The sequence below is a fragment of the Xyrauchen texanus genome, chromosome 6 (genome assembly GCF_025860055.1).
Source record: "Xyrauchen texanus isolate HMW12.3.18 chromosome 6, RBS_HiC_50CHRs, whole genome shotgun sequence".
NCBI classification, from domain to species: Eukaryota; Metazoa; Chordata; class Actinopteri; order Cypriniformes; family Catostomidae; genus Xyrauchen; species Xyrauchen texanus.
In genome coordinates this window covers 47,502,171-47,516,936 of record NC_068281.1, presented here as the reverse complement: position 1 = coordinate 47,516,936, position 14,766 = coordinate 47,502,171, and the positions used below count along the sequence as shown (strand labels likewise).

Below are 14,766 nucleotides of genomic sequence, written 5' to 3'. Positions count from 1 at the left end.
TGTGGCTTCACAAATGCTTTGCTGCATACCTCGGTTGTAACGAGTGGTTATATCAGGCAAAGTTGCTCTTCTATCAGCTTGAATCAGTCGGCCCATTCTCCTCTGACCTCTAGCATCAACAAGGCATTTTCACCCACAGGACTGCCGCATACTGGATGTTTTTCTCTTTTCACACCATTCTTTGTAAACCCTAGAAATGGTTGTGCGTGAAAATCCCAGTAACTGAGCAGATTGTGAAATACTCAGACCGGCCCGTCTGGCACCAACAACCATGCCACGCTCAAAATTGCTTAAATCACCTTTCTTTCCCATTCTGACATTCAGTTTGGAGTTCAGGAGATTGTCTTGACCAGGACCACACCCCTAAATGCATTGAAGCAACTGCCATGTGATTGGTTGATTAGATAATTGCATTAATGAGAAATTGAACAGGTGTTCCTAATAATCCTTTAGGTGAGTGTAGATATATGCAATATACTGTATATGTCAATATGACATTTTTTATGAAGCCTATGTAGCATATATTTTTTTAAACATTTGTGGAATTTAAATGTGTACATAAATGCTCAAATATATGAACTCTATTCAATTTATTTTTATATGGCCATATAGCCTACCAGATTTAAATATCAGACAATGTAAAAATGGCAACGGGCCTAATTATTGAATCCTCATTTGTGTTTTTAGTTTACAGATTTATTGTATGTCTGTTTTAACCGTAGATAAGTTTTCTTGCATTACCTAACTGCACCATAATTTGATGACCAAACTTTCATCATGGCGACATAACCAATTACGTTGTGACAACCATAAAAGTGAAATTACTGGATTTGTAACCATAACATAACTTTGGAACGGTGCATGTCCATCATGACGACGTTGTGGCAACGTCGAGAAACAATAGTTATTTGTTGGTAACCAGTTGGTAACCAGTTGGTAACCAGTAGGCTACTGCATGTCTGCCCAAAAAAAGGGCAGACATGCAGTAGCCTAACCTAACGTATGTCCTTTGTTTGTCCAACATAATTTAAAGGCTATTTAAACAGTTATGCATATGATTAATGAATGTAGACTCAAAGTTAATGTACTTTATTTATTTTGACAGAGAACAGAGAAACAACGGGCAGTCAGTATCTAGTTTGGCCACCAGCTGTATTAAGTACTGCAGTGCATCTCCTCCTCATGGACTATGCCAGATTTGCCAGATCTTGCTCTGAGATGTTACCCCACTCTTCTACCAAGGCACTTGCAAGTTCCCAGACATTTCTGGGAGGAATGGCTCTAGCCCCCACACTCCGATCCAACAGGTCCCAGATGTACTCAATGGAGATCCGGGCTCTTCGCTGGCCATGGCAGAACACTGACATTCCTGTCTGGCAGGAAATCACAAACAGAGCGAGCAGTATGGCTGATGGCATTGTCATGCTGGAGGGTTGTGTCAGGATGAGCCTGCAGGAAGGGTACCACATGAGGGAGGAGGATGTCTTCCCTGTAACGCACATCATTGTGATTGCCTGCAATGACAACAAGCTCAGTCCGATGATGCTGTGACACACTGCCCCAGACCATGATGAACCCTCCACCTCCCAATCGATTCCGCTCCAGAGTACAGGCCTCTGTGTAACGCTAATTCCTTCAACGATAAACACGAGTCCGACCATCACCCCTGGTGAGACAAAACTGCATCTTGTCAGTGAAGAGCACTTTTTGCCAGTCCTGTCTGGTCCAGCGAAGGTGGGTTTGTGCCCATAGGCGACGTTGTTGCCGGTGATGTCTTGTAAGGACCTTCCTTACAACAGGCCAATAAGCCCTCAGTCCAGCCTCTCTCAGCCTATTGCAGAAAGTCTGAGCACTGATGGCGGGATTACGCGTTCCTGCATTAACTCAGGCAATTGTTGTTGCCATCCTGTACCTGTACCAAAGGTGTGATATTCGGATGACATGTGCAGGTGTTGTTGCATGTGGGCTGCCTCTGCGAGGATGATCAGCTGTCCTTCCTGTCTCCCTGTAGCACTGTCTTAGGCGTCTCACAGTACGGACATTGCAATTTATTGCCCTGGCCACATCTGCAGTCCTCATGCCTCCATGCAGCATGCCTAAGGCACGTTCACGCAGATGAGCATGGACCCTGGGCATCTTTCTTTTAGAGTTTTTCAGTAGCAAGGTCTCTTTAGTGTCCTAAGTTTTTGTAACTGTGACCTTAATTGGCAAAAGTCTGTAAGCTGTTAGTGTCTTAACGACTTTTCGGTAGTGTTGGTGTGATGCATCGGCCACCGCGCTGCAGGATGGCTTCTGGGAATAAGAACAGGATGAGGGGAAGGAGAGGGGGTGGGAGGAGGAGAAAGAAAGAGGAGAGATAGATGCCGGCCCCCGAACATGCTGCCAAATGGTCCTCAGCCAGCTGCACTGGACCCCCCTCAGCGAAGTCGAGCGATGGCTCTGGACCCCCCTCAGTGAAGTCGAGCGATGGCACTGGACCCCCCCTCAGCCATCCCTTTCGGTTGCCAGCTGCCGTACTGCTCCAGCACCATCGGCATCGTGATCTTCAACCAGCGGTGAGGACTCCATGACAGCACCTTCCTCTTCCATATGATCCTGGGTTTCTGCACCAAATGTGGCAGACCTATGCATTTCATATGAAGGCAGAAGCGGAAGCTGGTTGAACAATCCATGTAAGACTTTAATGCCAGACTTTTCAGTGTTCATCAAAACATAAATGTTTTTTTCAGCACAATAAACACAATCAACAACACAGAACAGCCTGGACTGTGAGACTGGTGTAGCGCACGGATGGAAGTAATTTACCACTTTTCTCTCCAGCCTCGCTCTACCCCGAAATCGCTCGGCCACACCTAGCATGCCGCGGTGAAATATATATATATATATATATATATATATATATATATAGATAGATAGAGAGAGAGAGAGAGAGAGAGAGAGAGATAGAGATAGAGATAGATATAGACCGATAGATAGATTCAGACCTGAAGTGATGATTTCACGTCGGAGCTTGTCTATAAGTATTTTAAACTTGACCATATTTAGGTCAACATCAGCAATTTAAGGAAATTATCTGGTTTATTCTAAAAAATTATTTAAATGCTTCATAAAGTTTTCAGAAGTCAGGTTGAGGGAATGGATACCTCATCCTCAGACAGTTTAGAGAATTTGGGAGGTGATCAAAAAATCTGAGGACCTGTTTGCCTCCCTGGATACGACACACTGTCACTTCTGGTTATCAATAATGCAGGCTATGCTAGGCTTTTATTAAATTATATCGATCAATGAGTCAAAGTTTCTACATTACAAGATATTAAAGCTTGTTTAACAAATGTTTGCAGAGACTGGTGTACAAAACAGAGTAAAATCTTTTGATGATCATACACTTGTAGCACAAATGCTAGCATAGCAGCATTGTTTATCAGCTGGGTTGCTAGGAAACAGTAAACCCCTGTTATGCTAATGGGAGTGTTGCAGTTTTGGTTGTTTAAACATCACTTTCCTGGCAATGAAATTCCTTTGGTCAGAGTTCAGAGAATTCAAATAGGGATATCCCACATCCGACTTGAAGGAAACAGCACAAGTGTCTCGCTAAACTCCTCCTTTGACTTTGAATGCACCTCAATTCCCAGTTGACCTTCTTTGGTCCAAGGGTAATTGGCGGGCCATAGGCCCCCCCAAGGAGGCATGATTATGCCCCGGAAGTGACAGTGGGAATGCAACTGGCCTTGGCATGCGCTAGCATGCCTTCATTTGGCCTGACAGTGGAAACACAGCTCATGACTCCTTTGTTCCGTAGCAGTTGGATGCCCCGCAGTTTGAGGAACCAGCGCAGTGCCATGTGCATATGTGCATATGGTGCTTCACTTCTTACAAGAGCTTTTGTCTGCAAGACTCACTTCATCCACACTTGGTGTATATCACTGCTAAAGTGGCAGACCATGCCTGGGTGATTTGTCTGTGTACAAATATCTTTTGGTCATTACATTCTTGCATCGAGCGAGACAGCCCCTCATCCAGAGACTGACAGAGTAGATCTTTGTTTGCTTTGAAGGCCATTCAAAGAGTTTCCTCCCTCTCTACCCAGGTATTTGTTGTGGAGGAGGGTTTATTTATCAATGTTCATTGTGTACTGCTTGATCTGACAACTGTGCCTTCCTTTACTTTAAAGAGTACTGTTTATTGTTCTACTACCCTGTTGGCTAGTGACATTATTTCCTTGTAGGCATATGACTGTTTTTAATTTTCTCCCCATTGAGTTGTGGATATGTAAATATGTGATTATGTGCAATGTCTTACTAATCTATAGGCTATTGTTACTGTTAATTTCCAAACCACACATTGTTTTTGGTTCTCCTTCCATATTCAATACGAAGAGGGGAATATGTCTGCACTCTTACTACCATTACGACTAGTGGGCGCACAAATTAGATGTTTAGTATTGATCAAACTTTAAAAAGTGTGAAATTGAACAACAAATAGAAATTAAACCTTTAGCAAAATACAAAACAACAATAATAACATAATAAAAATAGCTTGCATTGGTTTAAAATGTCTGCATGTTATTGCACATCTCTTTCAGTAACATGTAGCTAAATATCAACTGGTTCAGTCCTACATTGGCTGAAAACTTTTCGATATTTAGATGTTATAAATTGTTTCGACAAAAAATAAAAAACTTAATTGTCCAGTTCCATGTTGTCAACAAAGACAACATGGAAATATGCATCATGAAATAATTAAACAATTACACTTAAAACATAGGCTTCTGTTGACAAAAATATGATGAGAAATTTTTAACAATGCAAGATAATGCACTAAAAATCTTACAGAAGAAAAAATCTTCTACCCCGTCTGAGCTGCAGGAGCAGTAAAAGCTTAACACGATAAACTGAAACACTTAGCATGTTAATCACCTTTTTTTAAACACCCCCTATATGTATGATATTAATCAGCTATAACAAAATTAATATAAGATTTCCACATCTGCACAAATGGTGCTGCTGGCCTTGCTTAATTTACAGAATGCAAAGCAAGTGGAAAAGGACACATCCCTGTGGTGGATCTCTTATTTGTTCTAATTGTTTTGAGATATCTGAAAACTGCTGTTTCCTCCCATTTCTGTAATATAAAACTCTCAATTTATATTTCACTGATTCTTTAGATAAGGAACAAAACATGTTTAAAATCTTAATTTATTTATACTAAATTGAAATGGATATATGTGTAGACAATTGTTCAATGTGACTCAAGTGCTGTTCCCAGGAGTCACTAACAACAATGTTATCACCCAAATAAACAGCCACTCCCTCTAACCCATAACAACCCTGTTCATTAGCAGCTGAAATGGACATTGCGTAAATCAAAACTCATAACATTGTATGAAAATAATTCTGCAGATGTAATAAAAGCAGAAATATCTTATGCACATGATGTTAATTGAACTTATCAATAGCCCTTCAGTAGATCAAATTTACTTATGAATTTGGTAGCTCCAACTAGATCGACACAATCCTCGATGCGAGGAAGGTGAAAAGAGTCAGGTTTAGTAACTCTATTCACCTTTCTCCATTTAGGAGTAACGATCAGATAATTCAAATCAGAAATCTTTTTCACTACAGTAAATGGGCAAGAAGACTGGGCTTGGAAAGGTGAACCATTAATTGGCAAAAGAGCCAAAACCTGGTCACTAGGACAAAACCGTCTGCATTCAGCTCGCTGATCAAAGAGACTGAAATTTAGGCACCTTTTCTTTTTCTAACTTACATACTTCTTGAAGTCTGCACCTGAAATCATTCAAATAGTTCATCACATTTTGACGAGGCACAGTCTTAGTGGGCCACAAACAGTGTGCCCAAACACCAGGTAATTCGGACTGAAACCAGTCCTCTCCTGACAAACTTCTTGTACCGCCAACATCAGCCACGGTAATCGCTCTTCCCAATACCCATTAATAAGCATGCAGCAAGGACTTTAAAGTTTGTTAAAAATGTTTCAAAACACCTTTGGGGATGATAGGTACTCTCTTTATTATGCTTAATCCGCAGTTGCGGCAAAACTTGTAAAAACAAATGAGAGGTAAGGTTAGACCCCTGATCACTTTGCATAATCTTTGGAATAACAAAGATTGATATTAACTGTTTAAAATCTTTCATCGCAAATCTTTCCATAATAGTACGGAGAGGATATGCTCCAGGGTAACATGTAGAGGCAAAGATAACAGTTAGCAGGTAAATACTGCCAGACTTCAATCAGGGCAGTGTGGCCACACAGTCAAACATCAAGTGCTCAAATGGTTGACTTGTCAGAGGAATAGTGGACAGTGGAGCATGTTTGGATTCGGTTTTCCAGGTAACTGACAATGACACATATTACATGTTTTGATGTACTGAGGATCATCCTTTTTTAGTTTCTGACAAAAAGAAATGTAAGATGTTGTCATAGGTTTATTTTAACATTCAAATGTCCAAAAGTAACTACATGGGAGGTCTGCAATACTAAAGGACGAAACTTGGAAGGAACCACCTCCTGCATAATAGGGTCCGCTGCAAAAATGCTACCATGAGGAATTCATTTCTTTATCGATAACCCGGCATGCAAAAAAAATAACCATGAGCAACATCTCAAGCTTGGTCTAAATGTAAGGCCCCTTCAAACAAATCAGTCCATGTAACATCAGCTTGCTTTTGCTTTTCAGTTCACCAGAACAGGATAAAAGGGAATGATCACGCTGCTTACAGAACAAGCTGTAAATACCTCTGGGTACTTTTCAGCAATCTCATCAGGCTCCCCAGATGACAACGGAACAGATGATACCACAAGAGGTGGAGAAACATCAGGCCAAACCAAGAGCACAGCAGGCTTCACACGCATAAGTATTTTAAGATTTACCTTTAGCCTTCAGCACAGGACAATCATTTTTCTAATGTCCTTAACCATGGCAGTAGTTGAAACTAAATCAACATTCTTCTGTGTTATACGATAACTTGAGTCTTGCTCTTACGAGACTCTCCATAACTAAGCTTCAAGAGTCAAAGCCTTTTCATCAGCAAGCACAGGAGCTTCTGCAGCGGTGCTGACTTCATACTTGTAGGTGGCGATTCGTGCAGGCATGGAATTTGTCAATTGTTCAAGCACAACTAAATCACACAAATGTTCAACTGTTTGTACTTCAGATGCAACATACCAGCTATTGAACAGGGTGGTAAGCTCTCTGGCAAACTCAAAGCGAGCTTCATTCACCTCTTTTGGACAGAGTTCGAAACTTTTGTCTCTATGCTTCTGGTACCTTGTTAGCTTTTAGAACAGCATCTATACCCAGAGCGTAAATTCCACTCTCTGATACCGGTAGAGCGAAGTAAACCGTTTGAGACTAACCAGTAGAAACACATTGTAAAAGCAGTGTTCACTCTTTATCAGGCCAACTTTTTTCCATCAGCCACAGCTCAAATAATGTGAATACACCAAAGTCACTTTATTGTCATTTTAAGTACAATGCAGGGCGATGGAGAAAAACGAAATTTTGTATATTAATATATCAGGATCTCTTTCTTGACATTTTGGTAAAAACTGCTAATTTCCGCAGATTACTGGTGTACTCAGCTTGTATTAGTGCAGTATGAGGTTAAGCTATGTTTAGTATCTGCTTCTTATGAAGGAAACCTCACACTAGAGTCTGTTTCAGGACGAATGAGCACAGAAGCTGTATGAAGCCATAGTAATGCAAGTAAATTAAGTGAACAAAAGGTGTTTGCTGTTAGAAACACAGCAAAGAAAACTGCATTAAACCAAATTTACACCACATAAAAACATCTAAAAGAGCCCTATTCAAAGTGGACTATCTCAATCTGACCACAATAAAACATCAATAAAACAACAAAGCAAATACAAATGACTCGCTTTCTACTGAACATCTGTTTTTCTTGCACATGTCAAACATTTGCTTCTGTGCATGAAAAAAGCCTGAGGATTTCAAACATCATTGCTTTAGTGTTCGGCCTATACAGAGGCTGCTCCTTCAGAGCAATCTCTGTTGGGGATCACTAAGGGGCACAGCGATCTCCCTTTGAGGGACACCTCAGATAAGGGGCAGGGGCTCAATACGGAGTCATTTTGTTGATGAGTTGTGAGATGGCTTGCTTGAGCAAAACTCTTTTCACACCTAAGACATGTGAAAAGCTACTCTCCAGTGTGAACTCAGATGTGAACCTCAAGTTGTCATTTTTGTGTTAAACTCTTTCCATACTGATGGCAGAGGAAAGAGTGCTCTCCATTGTGGATTCTCATGTGAACCTCAAGATGTTCTCTCTCTGTAATTCTTTTCACACTGAAGGCATGTGAAAAGCTTCTCTCCTAAGTATCATGTGACCATTAAGGTTTCCTTTAAGTCTCTTTCTGCATTGGCATATGAAAGGCTTCTCTACAGAGTGAAGTTTTAAGTGAGTCTTGAGGTTTCCTTTTTGTCTGAAACTCTTTCCACACTGAGGGCATATGAAAGGCTTCTTTCCAGAGAGAAGCTTTAAGTGAGTTTTATAGTTTCTTGTGAAAAGGTTCTCTTCTGTGTGGATTCTCATGTGAACCTCAAGCCGTTTTCTTTCTGTGTAACTCTTTCCACTCTGATGGCACAGCGATCTCCCTCTGGGGGGCACCTCAGAAAAGGGGCTAGGGCTTGATATGGAGTCAAACTGTTGATGAGCTGTGAGATGGCTTGCTTCAGTGAAACTCTTTCCACACCTAAGATATGTTAAAGGCTACTCTCCAGTGTGAATTCTCATGTGAACATTAAGTTGTTCTCGCTCTGTGTAATTCTTTCTACATTGATCAAATGTGAACAGGCATCTCTCCAGTGTGAAGACTTAAGTGGCTCTTAAGGTGTGCTTTTTGAGTGAAACTCTTTCCACACTGATGGCAGATGAAAGGCTTCTCTCCAGTGTGAATTCTCAGGTGCTTTTCAAGATCTCCCTTTTGTGTGAAACGCTTTCCACACTGATGGCAGAGGAAAGGGTTCTCTCCAGTGTGGATTCTCATGTGAACCTCAAGCTGTCCTTTCTCCGTGTAATTCTTTCCACACTGAACACATGTGAAAGGCTTCTCTCCAGTGTGAAGACTTAGATGTCTCTTAAGGTGTCCTTTTTGAGTAAAACTCTTTCCACACTGAGGGCACGCGAAAGGCTTCTCTCCAGTGTGAACTCTCAGGTGTCTCTCAAGATCTCCTTTTTGTGTGAAACTCTTTTCACATTGACGACAGGTAAAAGGGTTCTCTGCAGTGTGGATTCTCATGTGAGCATAAAGCTGTTTGCTCTCTGTGTAACTCTTTTCACACTGAAGGCATGTAAATGGCTTCTCTCCAGTGTGAAGTATCACGTGATTCATAAGGTTTCCTTTAAGTCTGAAACTCTTTCCGCATTGGCATATGAAAGGTTTCTCTCCAGAGTGAAGTTTTAAGTGAGTCTTAAGGTTTCCTTTTTGTGTGAAACTCTTTCCACACTCAGGGCATGTAAAAGGTTTCTCTCCGGTATGAGTTCTCAGGTGCCTCTCAAGATGTGGTTTTATTGCAAAACTCTTTCCACATTCAGGGCAGGTGAAAGGCTTCTCTCCAGTGTGAAGTTTCATGTGATTCTTCAGGTTTCCTTTAAGTGAGAAACTCTTTCCACACTGGCATATGAAAGGCTTCTTTCCAGAGTGAAGCTTCAAGTGAGTTTTAAGGTTTCCTTGTTGTGTGAAACTCTTTCCACACTGATGGCATGTGAAAAGGTTCTCTCCAGTGTGAATTCTCATGTGAACCTCAAGCTGTTTACTTTCTGTATAACTCTTTCCACACTGATGGCATGTGCACGGCTTCTCTCCAGAGTGAAGACTCAGATGCCTCTTGAGGCTTTCTTTTTGTGTGAAACTCTTTCCACACTGAGGGCATGTAAAAGGTTTCTCTCCGGTGTGAGTTCTCAGGTGCCTCTCAAGATCTTGTTTTAATGCAAAACTCTTTCCACATTCAGAGCAGGTAAACGCCTTCTCTCCAGTGTGAAGTATCATGTGACTCTTTAGGTTTCCTTTTAGTGAGAAACTCTTTCCACACTGGCATATGAAAGGCTTCTTTCCAGTGTGAAGTTTTAAGTGGGTGTTAAGGTTTCCTTTTTTTGTAAAACTCTTTCCACACTGATGGCATTTGAAGTTTTTTCTGGATCTTGTTTTTCGAGTTCTTTTCTGTGAGCAACTAGAAGATTTTTCACCAATGATTAAATGATCAGATTTATCATTCTGATGTTTCTCCTCCTCGTCATTCAGTTCTTGACTTTCCTTTTTCTCTTCCATCATGTCTAAAATAAACAATAAATTGTGACAAATGTGAAACAAGAAATACAACAGAACCTCAAAGCAATACATTTATTTTAGGCAAAGTGTGCGTTTTATTTTTTATTATTCAGACATGCTGCAGGTTAGTTCTGTCATTGGATACATTTACATGGGCAGTTATAATCGAGCATCTGCACGTTTTTGCATTGTTGAGCTACAATCTTAATTTCTTTGTCCAAGAATAAATAACACTATGCACAACTGAATAGGTGAAGTTAGGGAAGGGCTTAAGCTGAGAAGTTACATTTCCAGTTGACCTTTTGCGTCATAGAAGCATGCCTTTTCACACTTCCGGGTTTTTTGTTATCATCATTTTCCAGAACTCCATGTTTTAGAGTTTAATTTAATCATCAAAATGGTGTCTAATCTATTCATTCTTAAATCTTATAACAAGTGAAAATAGAACATTTCAAGATGTCATTGCATTTTTTTTGGTGCCAAACTTTTATTCAACAGCAGTCCTTCTTGTGGTATATTGCTTTATTATTATTTATTAACATTACTGTCAATATTACATTTTACTATACAGTTGTAATATATTTGTCACATTTTCTTCCATTTCTGGGCTATATTTTGAAACATGGTTTTATTATGATGTGTATTTTTTGTCCATTTTTGTGACTTTTATTTTTAAATTACTCACACATCATAGTGCATTTCCATATGTGCCATGTATTTTTTTCATGAAGCTTCACTTTCCGAATAAACAGTCTGTGACCTGGAGACTTTTATGTCATGTCTGAAATCGCATCTCTTTACACTAGCCTTTGATTCTGAGTGACAAATGAAATGTAGGACACAGTTTTTTGTATTTTAGATTACTGGTGTTTGTGTGTATGGTATTTTTTTTTTTATGTTATTACTATAAAACACTTTGGTCAACTCTGTTGTTTTAAATGCTATATAAATAAAGTTTAGAGATTAAAGCGCAAATGCTGTGAATTATATAAATACATAGTTTACATGTGCTGCGTGGTTTACAGTAGTGCTCTGCTCTGTCATCTGATACAACATGTCGTGAATAATTCTCAATGTCTGTGGTATATCCAGTGTTTGAGCAGACAGATTTATACATTCATTCATAGTATGCAGCTCTTCCACACTAAGATTGCAGCCTTTAGCGGTTTAATAAATAACACTAGGACATGTCACTGTTTTAATTTGATTCATTGTTCATTTCATTGTAATGAGTAACAGAGCACACGCTCAAAAGTATTTTAAAGCAGTCGTGTGTCAGTCATACTACCCGCTGGTACCGGATTGAGTCGGTACTACTGGCCTCGTTACATTTATTTTTTAGTATCGAATAACCGGTACTTTTGACAACACTATCCACAACTTTCCAAATGAAAGGTTCAGCTTTATTGCCAAGTATGCTTACACATACAAGGAATTTATCTTGGTGACTGGAGCTTCCAGAGCACAACAATACAATACAGCAACAAAACGGAGATAATAATCCACAATTATTAAAAAATAAATAATTGTGCACACGCTGGGTCTCTCTTGGGCATTTTCACTATTAAAACTGATGTACAGAAATACTTGTTCTAGAGGGTATTTAACAGTAGTTGATCATTTTGTACAGTGGTGTGATATCTGTTTGATTTTAGGTAAGAGCAAAACTGTAGAAATTATATTTGACCCCCAGATCAGTGGGGGAATCACAGTTCAGTGTTAATATATGATGAACCCATTACACAAGTTTCCATGTTTAAGTATCTGGGTAATAGTTATCTATTACATTGATAACTCATTGAGTTGGAATACCCATATTGTGCGCAAAACTGCAACAGAGATTATATTTCCTGAGACTTAAGAGTTTATGGGGTTAACCAGAATTTTTTTTTTATTGAGCAATCCATTTTTGAGAGTTTGATTACATATGGAATTGCAGCATGGTACAGGAATATGTCAACACAGTTAAAAACAAAACTTTGCCGCCTTGTGCAGATTGCAATGAAAACAATAGGATTGAAAGAACCAATCCATTCAAGTTTTATTTGAGCAAACGGTATTGAGGCAGGCCCAAGGAATGATATATGACCAGTCCAATTTTTTAACGAGGAATTTAGTATTTTTTTATTATTCCCTTTTCTCCCAATTTGGAATGCTCAATTCCCACTACTTAGTAGGTCCACATGGCGCTGTTACTCAACTCAATCCGGGTGGCGGAGGACAAGTCTAAGTTGTGTCCACTTCTGAGACGTCAATCTATGCATCTTATCACGTGGTGCATGACACTGCAGGGACTCCACATTTGGAGGCTACTCTACGCGATCCACGCACAACATACCACACACCCCATTGAGCTCGACAACCACTAATCGCAACCACGAGGAGGTTACCCCATGTGACTCTGCCCTCCCTAGCAAACGGTACAATTTGGTTGCTTAGCAAACCTGGCTGGAGTCACTCAGCACACCTTAGATTTGATCTCACGACTCCAGGGGTGGTAGTCAGCATCAATACTCACTGAACTACCCAGGAGGAATTTAGTCTTTTGCCCTCTGGGAGATGGTGTAGAATCCCTATTAGTAGAACGAATCGTTTTAGGAATTATTTTGTGCCTACCTCAATCTCAAACCAAAGTCTTTTAAATAAGACCATTTGAAACTTATAATTGGGCTGTCAATAGAGCAGAGAAACTAAATTCAAATGTTTTACTTAAAGAGCACCTATTATGGTTTTTCAAATATTACCTTTCAGTGTGTTAGATAGCTATTTGTGAATGTAAAGTTTCAAATCAAAGTGCAAATAGAGTTAATGACTCCCAAAAGAAAGAACCAATTCTTAACACCTGAAACGAGTCATAAGTAATTCCAGACACTTCCTGTACTGAACTACGTAATTTGGTAACAAAAAAAACATTTTTAACTAATGTGCATAAAATAAATAAATACAAAGTTTTACTTGGTCCACATTCTCAAATGTTATGTCAAAAGTAAAGGAGGAGGTAAATGCTTCAATACAGTCCACATGGTGTTACAATTGCACTGATGCCACAGCATACTACCAAAGGCTCGAGCTTTATAATAACAGCGAAATACAACATTGTTTTTTTATTCATTACAGTTGTATGTAGGGTTGCAAAATTCCCAGATAGCAGTGGTATTCGGCTGAACTCGGTGATGAAGCAGCTCAGACTACAAGCACAGGCCAGGGGCTGTCCAGATGTAACACACCAGACTGTAACCGAACGCAAGGATCTCGAGACACACATTTCAAAGTTGAACATCTTGCCTGACAAAGCGTTCAAAAACTCATTGTTTAATCTGAGAAATGCTTATAAGAGAGCAAGATGCAATGGCCAAAGACCTCCATCTACTATAAGGGTTGTACACCGAACACTTTTGCAACCATCCATTTGTTTTTCTATCTTCATACATTTTAAATATTTATAGTTCGTTGATGCCTTCCCTAACTGATTTTTGAAATGCAGGCAACATTATAAATTATAATACATGTTTCTAAAAACTGTTTAGATGTAGTAGACCTACCACTTCACTGGTGTTCGTATTTAATGCTGTTGTTGCACTCGTGGGTGATCTTGTTGAGCTATGAAGGATATTCAATTCCACCATACAAAGAGTGCAAAAGACATGTCCCTTCCCATGCGTGCACTCACACACGTGCATGAGAGTGATTGAGTGAGAAGCCGAAAGAGACGGAGGGAGCTGTGCTGCAGCTCCGATCTTGATCAGCTCAGATTCCGATTATAATTTTAGTTGACAGAGTTTACAAATTGGGTAGTCATCAGCATTGATGATGCCTTGTGAGTCTTTTAAATAACCATATGTAACAGTGTAAGGATGGGCAAGAGGGCAAGAACAAGCTGATCAGTAAACTTTAACGGTAAACTTAAAACGTGCAGCGCAGCAGCATACATCTCTCTCCACCGAACCAGCGTCTCAATCCGCTCACCGCCACCAGCCACGCCCTCCTCCTCATCACACTCCTCCCCCACCCAATTCAGTCCTGGGTACCACCGATATGACTAACTCCCCATTGTGGGGATGTTCATTCTCTTCTGATTGAATTTCAAATATGGCTATATTTGAGGGGCTGCACGATGTTAGCCAATCAGAACAGTGGTCATTTACGTTGTTTAAAGGAGGAGCTGAGGCCAAAATGGAGCGTTTAGACAAAGGGCCAGAAACAGGGTGGAAAATGATCATATATTACAAAATTATGACGTTTTGGTGAAAGAAAAAAAAAAAACATGATCAGTGGACCTCATCGAAGATAATAAAACTATATATAAATTAAAAAAAAATGCATTTCATTACTCCTTTAATGAAACACACACATGGTGGTTATTGTTGTCTTCTCTGCTTTGTTGCATTTGACTTACAGGTTAAATACATTTCATGCAGCACCTACTTGAGCATGTGCACAATGCAGAGGTCTACTGTG

At 39.9% G+C, this 14,766-nt stretch overlaps 1 protein-coding gene across 2 annotated transcripts in view; it reads right to left on the bottom strand.

The window, feature by feature from the left end:
- Nucleotides 1-4,686: 4,686 nt before the first annotated feature.
- LOC127644547 (gastrula zinc finger protein XlCGF57.1-like) overlaps nucleotides 4,687-14,766 on the bottom strand; it is a 35,355-nt gene continuing 25,275 nt past the window's right edge. For both annotated transcript variants that reach the window (XM_052127751.1, XM_052127750.1), the window contains exon 3: nucleotides 4,687-10,313. In XM_052127751.1, coding sequence (XP_051983711.1) covers nucleotides 8,821-10,313 — 1,493 coding nt within the window. In that variant the 3' untranslated portion in view covers nucleotides 4,687-8,820. The remainder of the gene's footprint in view (nucleotides 10,314-14,766) is intronic.